General features: G+C 34.5%; 3 protein-coding genes across 3 annotated transcripts; 1 reads left to right on the top strand and 2 right to left on the bottom strand.

The window, feature by feature from the left end:
- Window positions 1-216: 216 nt before the first annotated feature.
- Tsp_05507 (conserved hypothetical protein) lies at window positions 217-3,617 on the bottom strand. Its single transcript, XM_003371803.1, has 16 exons — window positions 3,467-3,617; window positions 3,168-3,278; window positions 2,997-3,085; window positions 2,893-2,940; window positions 2,690-2,807; window positions 2,462-2,637; window positions 2,225-2,402; window positions 2,108-2,167; window positions 1,937-2,007; window positions 1,813-1,887; window positions 1,699-1,743; window positions 1,629-1,652; window positions 1,434-1,464; window positions 1,324-1,382; window positions 697-1,264; window positions 217-632 (listed from the first exon to the last, which is right to left on the bottom strand). Exons 1-16 carry the CDS (start codon window positions 3,615-3,617, stop codon window positions 217-219), a joined length of 2,220 nt encoding a protein of 739 aa, XP_003371851.1.
- Window positions 3,618-5,386: 1,769 nt separating this feature from the next.
- On the top strand, window positions 5,387-9,786 carry Tsp_05508 (importin subunit beta-1). Its single transcript, XM_003371802.1, is given in 21 exon segments — window positions 5,387-5,393; window positions 5,412-5,561; window positions 5,710-5,768; window positions 5,823-6,005; window positions 6,065-6,265; window positions 6,322-6,474; window positions 6,593-6,614; window positions 6,747-6,841; window positions 6,958-7,107; window positions 7,175-7,387; window positions 7,443-7,614; window positions 7,641-7,927; window positions 7,991-8,124; window positions 8,177-8,252; window positions 8,335-8,645; window positions 8,675-8,882; window positions 8,946-9,089; window positions 9,174-9,267; window positions 9,327-9,441; window positions 9,507-9,648; window positions 9,742-9,786. The coding sequence occupies 21 exon segments, from the start codon at window positions 5,387-5,389 to the stop codon at window positions 9,784-9,786; spliced, it is 2,961 nt and encodes a 986-aa protein (XP_003371850.1).
- A 1,198-nt stretch (window positions 9,787-10,984) lies between these two features.
- Window positions 10,985-19,958, bottom strand: Tsp_05509 (collagenase NC10 and Endostatin family protein). Its single transcript, XM_003371801.1, has 20 exons — window positions 19,830-19,958; window positions 19,719-19,787; window positions 17,944-18,024; window positions 17,127-17,156; window positions 17,045-17,069; window positions 16,920-16,976; window positions 15,786-15,838; window positions 15,659-15,724; window positions 15,528-15,596; window positions 15,377-15,454; window positions 15,209-15,308; window positions 14,487-14,623; window positions 14,332-14,424; window positions 13,712-13,840; window positions 13,620-13,661; window positions 11,963-12,049; window positions 11,677-11,871; window positions 11,487-11,602; window positions 11,230-11,413; window positions 10,985-11,134 (listed from the first exon to the last, which is right to left on the bottom strand). The coding sequence occupies exons 1-20, from the start codon at window positions 19,956-19,958 to the stop codon at window positions 10,985-10,987; spliced, it is 1,890 nt and encodes a 629-aa protein (XP_003371849.1).
- Between the last annotated feature and the right edge of the window lie 1,152 nt (window positions 19,959-21,110).

Raw genomic sequence — 21,110 nt, 5'->3', positions numbered from 1 at the left:
CCAAACCTCATAAGTGATAACAGTTTGAAATGAAATAATTAAAAGCGGTGCAAATAAATAAATATCTACATTCTTAAATTCATTCGTGATGTCCTCAAAATAAAATCATTACAAATCACAATGAAAAAATAATACACAGCCTAAAAATAATAACAACAAAAAGCAATCATAATGACAAAAAATGCAATAAGAAGCAGCAGGTATTAGCATAAATAATCATCGCCATCTTTGACGATTAGCTGGATACCCGCAGACAGCAGTGTTGTATGCCTGCGATCGGTAATAACGGTTGGGACTCAAGGTTGGAGTTGGACCGAGCAAAGGACGATTCACTGAAGGGCGTACTCCAGGTGGCTGACTTATAGTCGCAGTTGTATCGCTGGAAACAGCCTGCTGCTTCCCATCTGAAGATATCGACGAATGAAATAATGGTGGTGGTCGAGAATGTACCATCCGGTGAGCATTAGCAATCGGTGAGCCACGGAGCCACATTCCAACATCAGTTTGAGTCACTGGGGGAAAATAACGTGCTGAAGAATGCATAAGATCACCATGTAAATGATGCGGTACTGTGCCAGTTGAAGTTAATATGCGAACAGCGTTTGCTGGTGCATTTCTTGGCAATGTCATTTCTAAATAATATTGAAATATGATTTTTAAAAGTTCTTTAAAAATTAAAATAAAATCAAAAATAACCTGCAGTAGGCAGATTAACAGTGTTGGATGATGTTTTCTCTTGTTCATTTATATCTTGAGCCGATGATGATTCCGGCGCAGACCATGCCTCAACATTGGTCCTGGTTGTCGACTCGCTGCCAGCGACAGCAGATACTTTGCCTGGCATGTCATTGTTCTCTTTAACGACAGAATATGAAAGGTGCTCATCAATATAATTACTGTAATCGGCAACTGGAAAGCGTTGTCGATGGTTACCCATTATAACCTGTCTGTCAGCAAAACCATGACCTTGGAAAGTAAAATTCATAGGTACTCGCATCCTCAACGCAGCACCTGGTTCAGGTCTATAATAGACACGCGTCGGTACAAATTGAGGATGCCGGAACGATTGCGCTGTTTGTGAGGATACAGATGGGATATCGGAAACCATGAAGGCCGCTGAACTAGTAGTCATGTCGGTTCTCGCTTCTTCAGTAGGTATAAAATCTGCCCATAAATGGCGAAAGGATTCCAACGGAGGTGGACTTGGTGAATTAAGAATACTTCTATCCGGTGAAATCGACGGTGAAGCTGCTTTAGCAATTTTCTCAAATTATAAAATTATCAAAAAATAATACCACATAAACAACAGTTCATATTACTTACATCAGGAACATCAGAATCATCCTGAATGCCATGTTTTTCAGATTTTGAAGATAACTGTGCTACAATTTCATTTCATTTCACTACTTTTTCTTAAATACTTATTAATATACTATAAAATGTGAGCAAATACATACATGCAGCCTAAAAACAAAAGTTAAAAACTATAAATTTTTATTTTAATATTCTATAATCGTAAATACGAACATATCCATGCAAACATGCTGCTTGAAAACATTCTAAAAATCAATCAAATTTCGCTTGCATACTTTCTGGCATAAGCATTATAACTTTAAAAGTAAATAAACGCTAGCAACAGGGGTAACACTATGCTTAACTAATTTGTAAATTATAATTAAAAAATAACTTCAAAAAAACCTTCTTTTTGTTCAATTGTACAGTACACCCGTTATTACAGTATGCCTAATTATATATTTATTTATTTAAAAAATCAACCTCAGTGAAATAACTAATTCTTATGCTAAATATAACCAGATGCAAAATATCATCGACACAGTTAACGAAGTGACATATTTGGCACAAAAATGCATAACATTTCATGCAATTCTGAACATTAAAAATTCTAAAGACTGAATGTAAAACTGATACCAATTACCATGTGAAAATACGACAAAACCATTATTTTGCCTAACAGTAATTTCAACATCTTGCAAAAAAATAAATAAACTGAAAAAACTTTCAAACTTTAACATTCATCAACACTGCTTAAATAAGAAGAAATCAGAGAATTCTTATGAAAAGCAAACTTTCAAAACAACAGACTTACTTTCATCGTCCAAATCAATTTCAGCAGTTCGACTTTCGTCTACTTTACCGCGTTTTGCAGCTGAAAGATACGTAATTCAATGCTGGCAACGCTTCCACAAAATGTACAACAACAAACCCGAAATAATCATTTCAAGTTGACGAGCTAACGGAATGCTAAATTCACTTTGTGAAATATTTGATGGTGCAGCAGAAATAGGCAAAGGATTCTGATATCTGTTGCAATTTCCGATTGATTGCATATCTTTCATTTCTTGAACAACGCTTTTAAGATTGTTCTCATAAACTTTGTATGACTGGCAAAAAAAAAGATTCTATATAGTAAAATTTGTTTAATCTGTTTTCGAAGAAAAACCTGAGACACAATCTCCACTTCTTCGTTTTGTCTACCATAAAACACTTTCGCAACCTGCGCGCGACACAACAGCTTATTCATGTTTATTAGATGCGTTTTCCAGTCGGCCATGTACTTGTAAAATAAGTCGCGCAATTCCATCGCTTTTGCAATATGCGTTTTACTTCGTTCACGATCTAAATGAAAATAAAATCATATTAATAATATTTAATAAAATAATAAAAATACCTTTCATCAAATTCATGAAATGTTTCAAGTCGATGTTAGTGACCAGAGAGCCATCGCTTTTAAGAAAGTAGTCTTCCCATTTTTTGAAAGTTTCTAACTGGTCAACAAAATGCTTGACCTGAAACTACTGACAGTAAAATCCATGGTAAAATGACGATAATTTCATTATCAGTTTACATCAAAATTGCGCGTCACTCTCAAACAAGCCTCGTTGTAATTTTCCACATTGTTTGACTTCGATCCAGTAGCAACTGAAAATCCTTATATGAAAATTCAGAATGCTCGGTCGAAAATACAGCATACCAACTATATCACGGATCACGTCAAGCACGTTGTTATTAAATATTTTTCTTTCTTCCCATAATTTCAGCAGCCGCACTGCTTGTGATCGAAGCTCTCCAGTGCTAAGTAACAATTAAAATATTGTTATTTGAAATGTTTTCAATTCTCAACGCTCACCATGCGTTCATGAAAACACCATGCAAATGAGTTGCAAATTCTTCGCGAAAAACTGTCTGATTTCTGGCGCGTTCACGTTGGCAAATGTCATTCAGTAAAAACAAACAAGCCAAGCGTTTATTACTGTTAGCTAAAACATATTTACATTATATATATAAGAAATATTAATATACAATAAAACAATAAGAATATATTCTTCTCTGAACAAGTTTTGCATTGATAAAAAACACTGAAAATAAACAAGATTTTAAAATTTAAATTACATGTTAATAGCTAATTTATCTGTACAAAAAAATTTTAATAAAATAATATTCTCACCTGAATAGAAGAAGCTGTGCCAAGCCCTAATTATTACACTGTGATAAGATGATCTTTCTAAACACCACTTTGAAAGCCCAGTAATAGAATCTTGAGAAGTTGAAAGATTATTCAAAAATTGGTCAAGTACGTCATCTTCCAAAATGACCATTTCTTAATAATGCTCAATCAAATCTGTATGGAGAAGCAGAGATTTATGCAAACATGACATTTATAATTTATCTATAACGCAGCAACCTGCTACAGTAAAATTAAAAGAACAAAAGTATGTATTAAAAATAAAAAAACACACTAAAGCGTGCTTAAAAAGAAAATATTGTTAAAAATAAATATGAAAATTTTCACTTATAATAAAACTAAATAAAAATATTTTAAATTCAAATTAATAGTTCTGACAACTCATTATTTGTTTAAGAATTTGCAGTTGAAAAACAACACATAAAATATAGAATAAACTTCAGCTATGCAAACTAAGTTCATTGTGTAATCTTTAGAAATTTAAATAAAATTTAAAATAAAATTCATAATATTTTAAATTAATAATTTTTTCTTATGCTCATCAAGCAAATTTTGTAGTTAGGCGGTATTCTGCTGAAATGAATGCAAAAACTGAATGATGGAGTTGGCAGATGACAATTGTAAAGAAGGAATTACGTACGCTTGTGAAAAGAGTACTACGCAGTGGAACTGTATGTATCAAAGAACATATTAATATAAACGGTGCAGACCAATATAAAACAGTTTAATTAATATGAAAACCAATATAAAATTTGACAAACTTTACCTCGCGCTTAAAAATCATACGATACGTGCATAAAACAGCAAAATATTTTTTCACATGCCATTCAATTTACTGTGCATCAAACTCAGTCAGTAGATTACTGCCCAAAGCTTTTAAACCTAAAAGCTTTCTTTAGTTAAAGGCAGCACTTGGAAAACAATCTCAAAACCTATTGAATTAAAACCTATTTGAGGTTTCGAAATTTTATTAACTACTGATGAATAAATGTTTTTTTATCATTAAGAAGAGCTTAATTTGAATTTTATAAGTTATTCCATCGTATTATTATCGCATTTACATAAAATCAGTTGAAGATGTAGGTTATGAATAAAAGTTAATTAATTAATTAAATTTAATTTAATGACAGAAGGAACAATGCAACAAAAACAGATAATTGCTAAACAATACATCATTTCAGAAAAATGATACATATTCCAACAGACACATTCATTAACTGCTCAAAAACTATTTAAAAGTACAATCTGCATTGGCTTCAGTTAAGCCTGCAGGGTAAATCTAACTTCGAAACTTGTTATTTTCATAAATGTGGTTACAATTGCAATTCAAATTTTTAATAAAAATTTTTGTTCATAAAATTTTTAAATCTTGCAGCGTGATCATTTAGAAAATATAAAACTTTACAAGATTACAATTACGGTAATTTATATATATTCAAGCTGTATCTTTATTAATATTTATTAGTATATCATATTATGGATATAAATCAAAAATTTATAGTCAATACTATTTTTAATATTAATTAAATTTTTTTTCAATTTTCAAATCATTTTTACACAAATTAGTTTTGAATATCAGTCTTTCATTGTAATTATTGTACCTGCATATCTTACATTCATTAATATATATATCAGTTAAAATACTTGCTATTTTATACTATAATCTATATTATATTTGTTACTTGAAATAAATATCAAAAATTACTATAAAATTGTTTAGAACGCATTTATTATAATAAATAATAAATTGCATTTTGTTAAATACAATTTTCAATCCTACAATTCTTTACTGAAATCAATTTTAAAGTATGTTAATATTTTATTAATTAATAAAAGCAAATATTATAGAAGTAAATAATGTTCAAATTATACGCAATTGGTCATTGTTTAAAGTGTGTTCATATGGTAGGTATTATTGATGTTTAAGGACATTTAAAAAGTTGCTCTACTGTATCTAATCATTTCGCGCTTGGTGTTCCTAGCGGTTGGTGTCTTTGCTCTTGGATAGTGATTGTTTTCTATAAAGAGATGTCTACAGATCAGCTACGAGAAGCTCTCATTAAGACTATTTCACAAAGTATTATTTATTTACTTATTTTCATATATACGTATTGCTTTATTGTTAATATATTTGTTTTTCAGTGATGTTACTGTTTATTTCTTTTCGGTTTACTTAGGAAATGTTTATAAAAAATTTATATGTTTTTGTTTGTTATTTTTTTTAGATCCAAATGATTTGAGTGCCGCATTTGAGTATTTACATTCGTGTTCTGAAGCAAATTTGGTAAATTTTTGGAACGAAGTTATGCTTTCAGGCAGTTAATCTGTTTGATTTTAGGGAAGTTTTGCTAAAAATTTGTCAGAATTGTTGACCAATGCATCAGAACAAGCCTTCATTCGACAAGCTGCTGGTTTACAATTGAAAAATGTTTTGATAGCAAAAGATGTGAATGTTCGAAGCGAAAGACTGCAAAAGTGGGAAAGTATTCCAATAGAAGTGCGAACTGCGGTGAAATTAAACGTATCTTGTTTTTATTTTTTAAAATTAGTATTCTAGATTTGAGGATTGAATTTTTTTAGGTTCTTAACAGTTTGGGCACAGAAACAGTTCGCCCATCAATCGCGGCACAGTGCGTTGCCAGCATTGCGTATGCTGAATTTCCAATGAATCATTGGCCAGAATGTATTCCAAAATTAGCTACAAATGTTACAGCAGCCGATTCGTCTGAAAACACGAAAAGTTCTTCTTTGGAATCTCTAGGATACATCTGCAGTGATTTGGTATGTACTATTCTGTTTTACTTGTTAATGAGGTCTGTTCATTTGTGAATTTTCAGAATCCAACTGTCCTTCGCCCATTCGCTGATCAAATACTCACCGCGATCATACATGGAATGCAGAAAAATGAAAAATCTGAATATGTGAGATTAGTGGCCACTAATGCACTTTCCGATTCGCTTGAATTTATCGCAACCAATTTTGAACGTGAGGTATCTCTTCTTCGCTATTCTTATATTACTCACATATTTTACTTAGCAATCAGCGTGAAAGGAAGTTGCTTTTTTATTTGTTTTACTAGATAATATCTTTATTTCTAATTTTTTAAAGTTCACTACGTATTTTTGCGAGAGTATATTTAATTTGTTTCAGCTAAATAGTATGGTAATTATTAGTATTATTGTGTTGTAAAATTCTTTTTCACTATTTCGTCTTAAGATTTACTCTGTAATTCGAAACTTTTCTTCATAAAATTTTTTATCAGAATTATTGACAATATCAATACTACTCTTTCAAACATTCTTGTCTGCATGTTGTACACGTTGCAATTTATCAGCGATGGATTGCGTCCGACTTACCGTAATCTACAGTATAATTGGATGCCCATGTTTAATTTTTTCTTGTTCAATTTTCTTGTTATAATTTTCAAATTGTACAGTAGGTCATTTAGTGCAGATGCTTTTCTTTATTTCTAGACCGAACGTAACGTCATCATGCAAGTGATTTGTGAAACTACTCAGTCAGCAAACGAAAGTTTGAAAGTTGCTGCGCTACAATGTTTGGTGAAGGTTATGTCTCTTTATTACCAACATATGGAGTACTACATGCCAGCGGCATTGTTTTCAGTTAGTTTTGCAGTTTTTAAGTTGGGAATAGGTCGTCAGAAGTTCAAACTTATGACATTTTATTTAGATATCTGTGGAAGCCATGAAGTCATCCAATCAGGATGTTGCTTTGCAAGGCATAGAGTTTTGGTCTAACGTTTGTGACGAGGAGCTTGCTTTAGCTTCTGATGAAGAAGAAGCAAAAGAAAAAGGAAAGACTCTTGAAGTGGTTTGTCGCAATTATGCTAAGCAGGCGTTGCCATACGTAATGCCAATTTTGCTTGAAACATTGGCACGTCAAGTAAATATTTTTCCATTTTTTGGAATTTCTTTTCCTACTTAAGTTGTATTTGCAGGTGGACAACGATGACGATGACGAGTGGGTCCCTGCTAAAGCGGCTGGAGTTTGTATTATGCTTTTGGCTCAGTGTGTTGGCGATGATATTGTAGCGCATGCGATGCCTTTCATCACGAAGAATATCGCATCTACAGATTGGCATTTTCGCGATGCTTCAGTGATGGCATTTGGTGAAATTGGATATTTTATTATTTAGTTATTGCCTGCATACAATTGTTAACTTGTTTTTTCGCAATAGGTTCCATCTTGGATGGTCCGAATGTAAAAATTCTGAAGCCGGCAGTAGCACAAGCATTACCATTTTTGCTAACTTTGACCAAAGATCCGGAAACAGCCGTTCGCGACACAACTGCTTGGTGCATTGGGCGTATTTGTGATTTGGTCAAGGAAGTGGTTGTGGAAGAGAGTATGCTGGCATCGTTGCTTCCGGCGTTGATTGAAGCATTGCAACAAGAGCCACGAGTTGCGTCGAACATTTGTTGGGTATGTTGTTGGTATTGATTTTTTCTACAGTGATGAGTAAGTAAATTTGTATTTTTTTTGCAGGCTTTGTCCTCTTTGACGTCGGCCGTTTACGAAGTCAGCTTGCAGCAGACACCACACGGTGAACAGCCGGCTACTTATGTGCTGTCTCCTTGCTTTGCAGGCTTGGTTGAACAGCTTTTGCAGACCGCTGATCGGTATTCGCTGTTTTATTCTACTGCTCATGGATTCTAATCCTTTTTTTTTAAGCACTGATGCATATCAGTCGAATTTGCGCATTGCAGCTTACGAATCGTTGATGTCGTTGATCAAAGACAGTCCAAAGGTGAGGCATAAGGGGAAGTGCTTTCAGTGGATGAGACCGTGATCGATGTGTATTGTTTGTTGTTAATGTTGTTTTTTCCCAGGATTGCTACACAGTGGTGCAGAATACTCTGTTGGTAATATTGAAGCGTTTGAACGACCTTCTGCAGATGGAACCGAACCTGCAGAGTGCGAACGAACGTTCTCAGTTTTACGACATCGAAGGCTTGCTTTGCGCGATGCTGATGACCGTTGTCCGACGAATGACTGCGCAGGATTTGCAACGAATCGCAGATCCGATCATGAATTGTCTGCTACAGATAATGAAGAACAGCTGCGAACGAGAAGGAGGCGGTGCGATGGAAGATGCGCTGCTTGCATCGGCTAGCTTTGCAGAAGGTGATGATGTTGATTTGTTTGTTTATTGATTGATTGATTTAAAAGACTGGGACACGTTTCAGGCTTGGGAGATTCATTCCAGAAGTACATGACTATGTTTTTCCCTTACGTATTGATTGCGCTGAAAAATCGTGAAGAATATCAAGTTTGCTCTGCTGCGGTTGGAGTGTGTGATGATTTGTCCCGTGTTTTGAAAGACCGTTTCGCACCTTACGTGCCAGAGTTGATGCAGCTTCTGTATGAAATACTGGCTGTATGTTGTTGTTGGAATGTTTTTGTTTGTTTGTTTGATCAGTTGATGATTTTCAACTTTTAGGACGCAAGCGTGGAGAAAAGCGTGAAACCGAACGTGCTGTCGTTGTTTGGGGACATTGCTATGGCTTTGGAAAATAATTTCAATCCTTACTTGAATCTGGTGACTCAAGCTTTGGCATCAGCGTTGAATACCGAGATGAACGAGGTGAATCGGCTCGAATGTTCACTTTATTTCGCATCCAGAGTCCAATTTGATCGCTTGATTTTTATTCTTTTTTCTATTTTTCAGGATGATTACTATCAGATGGAGTACGTGCTCAACTTGCGCGAAAATTGCATCGTTGCTTTCACGGGCCTTTTGCATGGTCTCAAGGGCAATCGTGGTGAGTAGTGGATACTTGGATTTTGATTGTTACCACTGCTTCATGAATATCTTTTGAAGAGAGTTTGGATTTCTTGCGACCGTTTGTCTTGCAATTTATCAACAATGCTGACAAGTTGATTTTGTGCGAATTCGCATCTGAAGAAATGTTGACATCATTTTGTGGAATGGTCGGGTAAGTATGCTAAGTTAGGCATGTGCGTATGCCGTTGTTTGCATATTGTAAATGAATTGCATTAGGGATGTGATTACCGTTTATGGAACGACCATATTGCCTAATCTCAATCAGCGAGTTTTGTCCGAGGTGTTGGGGCGTGGTCGTCGTGTGAAGAAGGTGAAGTCGCGTAGTGTTGCTGTGTGGGCCACTGAAGAATTGAAAAAGGTGTTAACATCTCCTAAATGAATTAATATTGATTGGTAATTGTTTTTGATATTGTTATAATGTTATTTTCTTTTTAACAGAAGTTTGTTTTAGAATACCGATAATGTGAAGAAGAAAGAGAGATTTGAACATCAATAATTTTTGTATTGTCTATTATTTTTTTTAATTTTTTTAAAATTCATTTATACTTTCGTTATTCCTTGCTTGCATGCTGGTTGTTTTCTGGACGAACGGTGGTATCTTTCCGATGATGACATGTTTTATCGAGTCATTTTGAGATGTGACGATTCACCTGGCGGATGAAAGTATCGTATATCCGAGTTCGGGCTTTCCATTTATTATTATCATTATATTATGCATTGTGTGTCCAATGATAAATTTATACTTTTTTCTTTTTTACAAAACTTAGATTAGTTCCATGCAATGTGCACGAATAGTTTTTTCTTTTTATCTAAATAAAATTTTATATAATAACAAACATGCTTTGTATGTTGAAAATAAGACATCAATCATCACAATGGATACGAAAACAAGCATGTGAAAAAAAATAATATAAATGTCATGTGTGTTCGAGCTCTGCTAAATAACCAACCAAAACTACCCAATCTGTTCACTTTTGAATATTTACACTTGAATCATCAGTTCAATCAATCAATGTTTAGTCAAAGTTTGTAAACAAAATTATGAATAATAATAAATGAATTAATTAATTAAGAATTCGCTTACTTGTCACAGCTTGGTGCTGTTGTGAAGTGTTGCTGCGATTATTCAAAAACCAATTTCTTCATTCGAAGGCTAATCGGTTTTTACTCAATTAATTAAAGCGCAAAGCATTTATTTGCATACGTGGCAGCAAATCACTGCGAGTTGACAAGAGGAGAAGCAAACGTATCGCAGATGTGCAAATTGGATAAAAATATTCAGAGCGCCACAACAGGAATGAATATAATATATATATGTATGTATTATATATATATATATATGTGTGTGTGTGTGTGTGCAAAGCATCTAGACTTTTTGAACGTGGCCAAAAAAAGTAAAATAGAGAAACAAACAGTAAAACACCGCAGCATCGTTGTGAATTTTATCATAATTTTTAGCAGCAGAATAAGCGAATTTCTTCTTTTAAAAAAATCTGTTTTTTCAAACTGTGAATCGATATTTCACTTTCAATTAAGGAACAAACGTTCAGATGGTTGGTTCAGCTGAACGTTTGTAGAAGCTATTTTGTACAGCGCAGGCATCAAGGCAGTGACTGACATCAAATAAACTAAGCATGCGGATTATATTTGAAAAAGAAACATTTTAAAAATAGAGAAAGAGAGAGAGAGAGCATCTACAACGATTCTTCAAAAAGCATTTTTGGGGCATGCCTTATTGGCCAAGTGGTATTTTCGAAATCATACATCAAATTACTTTGATCTCGGAGCGTGGGTCCAAAACGTTTCTTCGCCAATCGCCTGTCCACGTTGCCTTTGCTCATATTCTAAACACAAATAAATCCAACATGCTATGCTACAGCACTTATTAACAGCCCAGTCCCACAGAATGCGTTGCTTATCGTTGTGAATTTCATCATACCTCTATGCATAGAACAACAAGAGTGCTGTTGCAGGGGAAATCCTTCTGCCCCAACAAGGAACGGGCATGCAATGACGATGCCATGCCTGTTCGTTTAGGGCTGTTACTACGCCATGCATCGCAAAACTTTCCGGATCGTCTTGTACCTTTGGTATCAGAACCATGCCAAACGTACTTCTCAGGCCTTGAAAATCAAAACTCATACAAATGATGATGATACCGCGGTAAATGAGAGAAGAAAGTTGAAAGCAATTTACCATCCATGATGAGAAAAGACATCTTTTCGGTCAAATGAATAGATCGGTGTATTCAGACTGAAGAAAGCTCCTCCATCACGGAACATGTCATCCCAAGAGTTGAACAAAATTTGTCCCTAAATCGAAAATAACAATTTTCGTTAATCTGTTAAACTGTTGGGGCAACACAAAGCAACGAGTGACATCTTACCCGAAGATTCACCACTGGGGTTCCACGATCCGAGTGATGAACAATTTTGTCCAAATCTTGCACTTGAGAACTGACAAATGCTCTGAATGTTGTGGTAAAACCGGCAGCCCTGGCTTGATGGTAGCAGGCAAAATCAGCACCACGCACTCCGTGCATATTTCCCGTAAAAGGATCATTCAGTGCAATCAGATGAAGCTGAAATTGAAATATTCATTTCAAGCCCGTGACCGACTAGCTCTGGTAGGCGGTGCTGAATTTTCAATGAATAGAAAGAAGATTGTTTTACCACTTCATTTTTGTTCACATCGGTTGGTGCCATCGGTTCAGAGCTCGTATGTTTCGATGATGCATCAACAGGAGGTCTCACTGTTTCCTAAATTATGCATTCATTTTCTGTCATTCATCCACTGCAAAAGCATGCTAACGGAGCACATTTCCATGCAAATGTACCATAATATCTATCAACAAGAATCGCTATCGTGAAAAGCATATACAAACACGAACACAAAACAAGTGCAAATTTGCTGAAAAATAAATGCACAGCAAAAGTAACAAAACAACTTTAAAACTGGACCAACATGCATACACATTTCAGTGAAAGTTCAGCAGCCGAATAAAAATTATATTGCTCAATTAGTTACAGTTATTTGTTTATTTAACTTATCTGCTGAATTAATTGTAAAATTTTTTTATAAAGAGCAATAAAGTTTCGACATGTCCATTCATTATATTGATACGTAACAAGCAAATAAATTTAGCACTGACAACATGACAAAGTGTATGTAAACAGCTTCACTTTGATTTATCAAATATTATTTATTTTACTTAAACAAATAACTTTTCAAATAAACTATTTATTATGAAAGATTATAGTGAAATCAAATTTTCATTTCTTATTACACTTTATCTATTATCATCACGATAATGAAAGCAGATTAATCAATTTGTGTATTCAATTTGCATACATGTAATACATATATATACATATATCAAAAGAACGCAGGTTTGATTGCAACGCTGTGCAAGTTGCATAAAATTTGTAAATGACAGCAATTAATGCTGATTCATTTTTCACGATTTGAATCAATAAAGCACATCACAAACTGATATTCAACATTCCAATAAGCTCATGTACATATGTATATATGCAAATCTATATGCATATGTATGCAAATCTATATGCAAAGGCACGTGTACAAACAAAGACAGCGTGAAACTCAGCTGCAAACAGTGCAAACAGAAATGCAGTTCAGTTCATGCTAATTCTCAATTTCATCACAATTACTAATATTATTACTTACTGTTTTTCTCGCAGTTGCATCTGAGAGCTGAAATAATTAAAAAATTAAAATTAAAAACAAAATTTTGGCTGAGCTATAAAATTTCCACCTTTTCTATTAAATGATAAATTTTACAGTTTGCAATTGTACACTATTGATAACACAAAAAAAAAATACTAATTTGGAAGAAAAAAATCTGCCATCGTGTGAGTCATACATAATACATTTGAACTTAAATTGGTGAACAAATTTATAGGCAGACACACACACACACACTTTTGATAATAACTAGAACAATATAAAAATCTAGCATTGCCGACCGCAGCAAAGCAGTGCACAACATTTTCAATATTTTGATTTAATCCTTTAATTAAAAGAAAGAAACACCTTACCCTCTACTAAACTACTGTTGTTCCCCTATTAGTGGAATAGTAGAACTACAAAAACATTTTTCAATTATTTTAAAATATACAGCGTTATTGTAAATTTAAATGTCCTTTTCTTAAAATTCATTACAATCATCGGATGTCCAATGAACAAAATCATTCAGTCAATCAATCAATCATTGTGGTACAATACTATTCACGTGGAAAATATACAAGCTTGATTTTGGTTGAATGGCAAAAAAATATTCTTTTTAACACACTAAAATTCAATACTCACCAGTGACATCTTCTCTTCCATTGAAGACTGAAATCCTTCGAGCTAAAATAGAAAAAGTCATCAAAAGAAAAACAAAAATTTCCACATCTTACTTTGACTTGTCTCCAACCTCCTTTAACTCGGATAAACAGTTCTTCGGATGATAAAGAAAATGCCAAACTACCAATCTGAATATGCTCTGACGCGTAGAAAGTATCCAAATTTGTAGGATATACTAACGTCTAGAAGTTGTTTTTCGTTGTTTTTTTTCTTCATCAATTCATGTCGGCAAATCATATTCCACACATACACACACACATTACTTATTCACTTACTCCAGGAATAATATAATTTGCACCGTGCGCTTTTTTCAACTGTTCGCCTTCTTGTGCGCCCTTGACAGCAGCATTCGCATAGGCAGAAGAACCCGGTGGCCCAGGTGGTCCCGGTGGACCAGGAGGTCCTGGAGGTCCAGGGTATCCTGGATATCCAAAGTTTTGTCGCTGCTTCTAAAAGAAATTGAATATATATATATATGTTCGTTGTGGTTTTTTTTTAAATTATTTCCAATTGCATACATCTTCGCCTTGATAAATTCGTAAGCGTTCCGCTCCTGGTATGATGTTCGAAAAGCCATTCTAATTAAGAGAAACAAAAAAAAACAAGAACGGAATCAACTGAACGAACAACAAGCCGCTGTTATTAATTAATCGGCATATTGACACAAGCATACCGTATATGGGCCTCTCGAGCCAACCGAAGCAGGCAAACCAGCAGGTCCAGGAGGTCCAGGTGGACCAGGTGGACCAGGATTTCCTGGCAAACCCTAAACAATGATTGAAATTAGCAAACAGAATAAATAATAGCACACAGCAAACACTGGCATACAGGATAGCCTGGAGGACCCTGTGGACCTTCCGGACCCCTGTGACCAGGTGGACCCGGAGGACCTTGTAGCTGCTCCATGCGCAGTTCGTATTGATCGTATTCATGTCTTCTCTTAAAATCAACAAAATCAAAAGTCACTGAAGTGCTTGGACAATGAAAGCGGGGAAAAAGAGAAAAAGATAGATAGAGAAAGAAGCGTATAAAAGTCAGAAGTGCTTTGAATAATGAGAATAAATCATGCAAAAAAGATGCCCAACTAATGCTATGCTATGTTAGCGGAAATGTTAGTCAGAATAGTGTTTTGGCGATTTTGAAGCTTACGTGGCCATAGCGACTTCGCGCTACCTCTTTCGGTGCTGAGTCAACAACTTCAGTTGCGCCTGGCTTTCCCGGTGGACCCTGAACGTTTGCACGACAAAAACACATTAGTACAACACACAATTAACCAACAACACAAAATGAATACGAATGAAAATACAAAATTGACTAAATTAAATTGATGATGTGAATTTATGACAACAATTTAGACAAATTAACCGACAATATTTTCATGCTAAAGGCGTTTCGAAATTGCGCTCTTTGACCAAATTTCTCATGAATGTCAAAAAACAGTGCAATACACAATTTAAAACAATGAATTGTAATAAATCCCATTTATATACATATACATATACATATATATATATACAGATATATATATATATATAAATATACCGGAAAACCCGGAGGTCCAATACTTCCAACTGGTCCTGCATCACCAGTGTCGCCTTTTTGTCCAGGAGGTCCTGGTGGTCCCGGTGGCCCAGGATAGCCTCTATCGCCCTGCAATAGAAAGTTGATTAGTGTGAATGGAAGAAGTTAGTGGAAAAAGTGTCATCAATCAAATTTACTTTCAAAGCGTATTTTTTAATAATTGCTTCGTAGTCGACATCCGATTTGCATGGTTCACCTTTTTCGCCTGGTTCTCCCTGGAAAGTTGAGCATTATTGAAAAAGTTGGCTTAAGCAAAAAGAAATTAAATGCAACTTGGGTTTCTCTCACCTTTGGTCCAACTGGTCCAACTGCTGCTTGACTCGATTTATCTACTTCGGCAACAGCAGGACAAGAACACTGAAAATAAATCCATCACCAATTACAAAGCATTCGATGCACACAACTCGGTCCTAGCATACCACTCCTGGAGGACCAGGATCTCCTTTTTCACCTTTAATCGAAAGACCAGGTACACCAGGATCTCCCTAAATGTGATCATTTTCAACTGATTAAATACTGTGGACAATAACAAATTGACACTGTTACCTTTGGTCCTGGTGGGCCTTGAATTTCAGACAACAGAGGTTCTTTGCTGTTATCTTAAAAAATTATCATAACGTAATAATGATAAATTAAAAATAAACAAACTACCAATAACTACAACAACAATGATAATAATAATAATAATGACAAATAACATGACAACTAAATAGTAATAATAATAATAATAATACGCTTTTTAGTTTCATCCTTGATAATCTAAAATAAATAGCAGAGCATTAATATAGTTTTTTTTTTCATTTTTCTGCTTCAAGAACAAGAACATACTCTAGTGACATACAGAATGTAGAAAAAGTACAAGCTTGATGGAAAATAAATTAAATTTGAAAAAATGTAATTGTTTTATAACACACAGGACACGAAACTGCTACAAATGATAATATTTTTTAAAAAAAAGCAGACTGAACGAAGAGAAAATAAAAACAGTTGGTCACTAAGTGACCAAGCAAGCAGAGAAGAAGATGGAACATTGCAATTACGTCGAAGCGACAGTAGCAGCTTAAGATAAATAGATACTGTAGGGACACAATGACGGCTACGGCTAAAACTACAAAAACCTGAATTTGTGTATAAGTAGTCAAGCGATGGTAAGTCGCTCGCCGAATCTGTATCACCCCAGGCCACAATTAAGCTATCGACAGCGTTCGGTTTTTCAAACCAGGGAAGCCGTCGCCGACTACTGTCGGCAGGGAGAATGCGGTATCGAGCTAATTCTAACAAATTAAGAGCAGATAAAATGGCCGTACAAGTTATTTGTGCACTGTTCACCTCGGTTGTTAAAATTTCAATTCATACATACATTTCCTGAACATCTTTTATTATTATATTAATATTCCTTTTTCACTGTTCAGGTTCTATTTTAACAAAACAATAATTAATAATATTAGTCTGAATTATTATTATATTTTTTTAAAAAGACATAACTTTAATGTATTTAATAATATTTGCCCTTAATTAAAAAGAGTTTTACTATTATTATTATTATAATTGGGGTTCAATGATCTTTCATCTCCTATTTCACATATATATGAAGTGATTCATCAGCATATTCTGTTATATGAATTGTTGTCAAATGCAAACAAACCATAGCAATGAAAAAATTGAAACAATTTTGCTCACCCAAATCAGGATAATGGGGTGGAGGATCAGTCAAACTCGGAGGATCGGGACTTTCACCTGAAAAATATCCAATTCAATCAACTGCTAATCATTTCAAAGTGTACAATTGAAATTGGTAAACTAACCAGACAATCCCACATCGGTAAACAGCTGCAAAAGTTGATCAAATAAATAAATAAATCAATTAATTAACAATGCTACACTTACCTCATTGTCTCCGCTTCCGTTACCGTCAAACTGAAATATCAAATCAAACAGTAACAAACCGAAAAACAAAAACGCCGTATACGAAAATAATGCGCCGCAAGCAAAAAGTAAAAAATAATGCACATAAATAAATGAAAGCACAACAAGAGCAGCGTACAGAGTTGAATATAATTTCACACACACACATATATACACACACACAATAAGCAATGGGATTTTTTACGTTTGTGCGTGGGATGATGGATGGAAAACACCCACGGGAAAAAGAGCCACGAACAATGACAAATGTTGATGAACAGCACATCTATTATGATTATGATTATGATTATCATCACATTACTCACTGTTCGATTCCAGATGGTAGCCATCAGGCGCCTGCGCCACTATCAAGTAAATAAAAAATCAGTTTCACATTTTTCAAAATCGACACAACGAACCCATATTTTTAATTATAGTTATTTTTTAAGAATGAGAGAAAAAAGAAGATTGAAGAGAAAGTCCAGCGTCCAGCGTTACGGAAAAAATGTAAATGCTTCTTTTCATTATTAGAAGCTGAAATTAGCTGAAGAGAATAATTCACAATTCAATAGCAAATATTAACTCAAAACAAGCTACATTGTTGGTGCAGTTTTGCAAAGAGTTCCACTTTCGAGCAGAGCAGAGCAGAGCAGAGCAGCAGTTTGGAAATAATAAATTTATTGACTCATCCGAATGGCATCCGAGTAAAGTATATTTAAAAATATTAATCATGAATCAGTTTGTGCAAAATCGTCGAGAAAATTTTCTCCCAAGATCACCACCAATTTGATGAACTAACTGAACAATGAAATTGTAAAAATAAAAACATTGCCATTTTCAAATTAAATTTGAATCGAATTTCAACATCAGCAACGACTAACTTTAAAATATTGAAATTATCCCGAGTATTATTATTCATATTTTTTGTTTTTTTTTCAAATTTCTCCACTAATTGAGTTAAAGTTTAACTTGAAATTAATCTATACAACTGCTGCGTATGATAATGATGATAATTTGGTGTAATTTTCGCAACCAGTATATAATTAAAGAGATGGACAAATGTCTATCAATTCTCTGGAGAAATACAGAAGAAGAAAAAGAATTGAAACCACAAATGACGATGAACAACGCAACAAGTTGCGGAAGATGGACGCTTCCAAGGAATAATCATTCGCCATTGAACCAATAAAAATAAAAATAAATACGACCAGTTTTCTCTTGATCAATGGTGGAACATTGAAAACAGACGTTGCCAAGAGAGAAAAAGCTCAAAACGTGCTCCAAGTGCTTCTTGCTTGATCAAACACAACACATACACACACACACGCACATTCACGTTTTGGGCTTTTCACAATGTGCATACACCACTCGCACAAGCCCAGTTGAAGCTTCAATTGACAAAATATTATCTACTGCTGCTCAGATTCTCTTTCTCTTCCGTCATTTGGTAGAAATTTAAAATTTAAATATGCTGATAATAATTATCTCTTTTTCTACCAATCCACCAATAGTAGAAGAAGTGTTCGAAAGCTATTCTTCGTTCTATGGGCTATAATTTGAAAGTTTAATTTCACTTCATCACTTGCTCGTCGATTCGATTTTTGAAAAAGAGCCCAACTGAATTTATTCAGATGACGGAAAAAATTGACAAATCCAACTTTATATTCTTCCAATCTCTTTTCCAATCGACTCACACACACACTCTCTCTCGTTCTACCAAAGCGTATATATATATATATATATTTTATAAATTAAATATTCCCTGCCCGTTTCATTTGTAACAAAGTAACAACAAATATTGAAACTATATTTTTTGAGAATTTCGAAAAAAAAAAATTTCAAATAAACCAAAAAGCGTTGAGAAATAAATTATTCAACTTTGTTGATATTTCTTGCATATTTCTTTTATACAAGTGGAAAACATACAAGATAATTCTTTCCATCAACGACAACTTATCTATCAATCGAAAAGTGCAACAATGCCTGACAGTTTGAAAAAAGAAAGAAAAAAAATAATCACTTTAAAGTAATTATTGATAAAAAATCTATTCAAATATATATATATATATATATATATATTAATTACAATATTTATAAGAATTTAATTTGTGAAAAATAAATAGCCATTGATTATTGATTAGTTGCGTTGTTCGTTTACAACAGCTGGTAGAGAAAATGCTAATCGTTAAAAAAGATGTCCAGATGTGACGAGCCGAAAGAACGCGTAAAATCTAAGCTATTCTCTAATTGTTTTTTCCAACTGCAGAAAATGTGTTTGAAAATTGTTCAATGAACAATAAATAAATATACACACAGACACAGATGTAGATATAGATATTTGCCGACCGACCATGAGAAGAAAAATTTTCAAAATGGGAAAAAAAACTTTGCCCTGTTTGAAAAGAAGAAAGAAAGCTGGAACGCTGATTTTTGAATTTCAAGTGAAACTATTTTCTTTTTTCAACAACCACAAAAATGGAATATTAATTATATAATAAATGGATTATTTGAAACTTTTACCACCGGCTAACGACAGCCGACTGTATTTCAGTTCAGCCTGATAGTGAAACTTACTGCGATGTCATCGCACTGGGTTTCGGCTTCGGCCGGATTGGCGAATATTTTCAACTCTTGCAACGCGCCCTGAACACAAAAGCGAATTCACAAAAAGCAAAATCCACTCACTTCGTCGGTCAGGTTCAGCGATCCTTGGGCAGTGGTGTTGGTCAGTTGTTGGTCCGGACTGCCGGCGATGGTCACCACGACTACCATAGTGACCATAGTAATCAGCAGGGAGGTGGTGGCAATTTTCATCTTGGCAAAAATTGAAATCATCATCGTCATTCACAATTGCTCTCTCTCAGCCCGCCTGGGATCCCAAGTTCACCTGCAACACGGTCGTCTGTTTGGTCTTTTAGCTTGCAGGCGGATGAAGATGAATGAAAATGTCCAGAATAACAAGTGTATGCAATGTGATGTGATGTGCGTATGTATTTATGTATGTATGTATGCCGCTTGCTATTATATAGCTAGTATGCTTTTGTTCGTCGAAGAGAGAGAGAGAAGTTGAAACGCACCACCCGTTGCGCAGACAGAGTGAGAAAATGAAAGTTGTGAAAGAACGAACGAATAGCAAAATTTCAAAGCTGCTGCTCTATCTAGTAAAATTGAACTTTTTTGTAGCTCTCAAAAATTTTCAACGCTCGATATATACGGCCGGCTGCGTGCCGTCTAATAGTGAAGTTACTGCTGCTGGGCAATGTGTGCAGTGTTGCTTTTTTATTTCATTTTTTGTTCTATTTTCTTGCCAATAGTTCTTTCCCATCTTTCAGACCAATCAACGCCAACTATCAGATAATCTGACAATCTCATATGCATCTTTCTCTTCTGCTTCTTCTCCTTCCCTTAGCATCTCTCAGCCACACCTTCTTCCCCTCTGCATGTTATCATTCATTGCAACAACCCCTTTTATCTTTTTTTTTCTTTATCGTCAATCAAGTAGAACAGCAACAACAACAACAACAACAGTAATAATATGTAAAAATTAAAAGCAAAGTTTATAACAAAAATACAGACCAGAACAACAACATCTAGCCTGATAAAACACTTAGCGTTTGGAAAATTTTCCACATTTCTAATCCTGCTCTGTTTGTTTTTTCTTCCCCCCCCCCCCATAAAACATGTACACACGCTGCATCTCAAAGCCACTCGCTGCTTGTTCTCCAAATTGCTGCCACTGCTATGAGCAGTTGCCACCACCACCACCACCGTACACAATGAAACAATAAAACGTCATTGAACAAAAGTAATTTGGTTTGTCGGTAATGTTGGTTGTTTTTGCTTGATTATTTTTTTAAATTTAAATATTTCACTTATTCATCCATGCACGCAATATCGTTTTCAACAAATCCACAGTCGCATTTTTCCCATGCATTCAGTTGTTCTTGTTCTTGTTGTTGTTGTTGT

Source organism: Trichinella spiralis, assembly GCF_000181795.1.
Source record: "Trichinella spiralis strain ISS 195 chromosome Unknown Scfld9, whole genome shotgun sequence".
NCBI classification, from domain to species: domain Eukaryota; kingdom Metazoa; phylum Nematoda; class Enoplea; order Trichinellida; family Trichinellidae; genus Trichinella; species Trichinella spiralis.
Note: the sequence above shows the minus strand (reverse complement) of the source record. Positions and strands in the feature narration are given on the sequence as shown.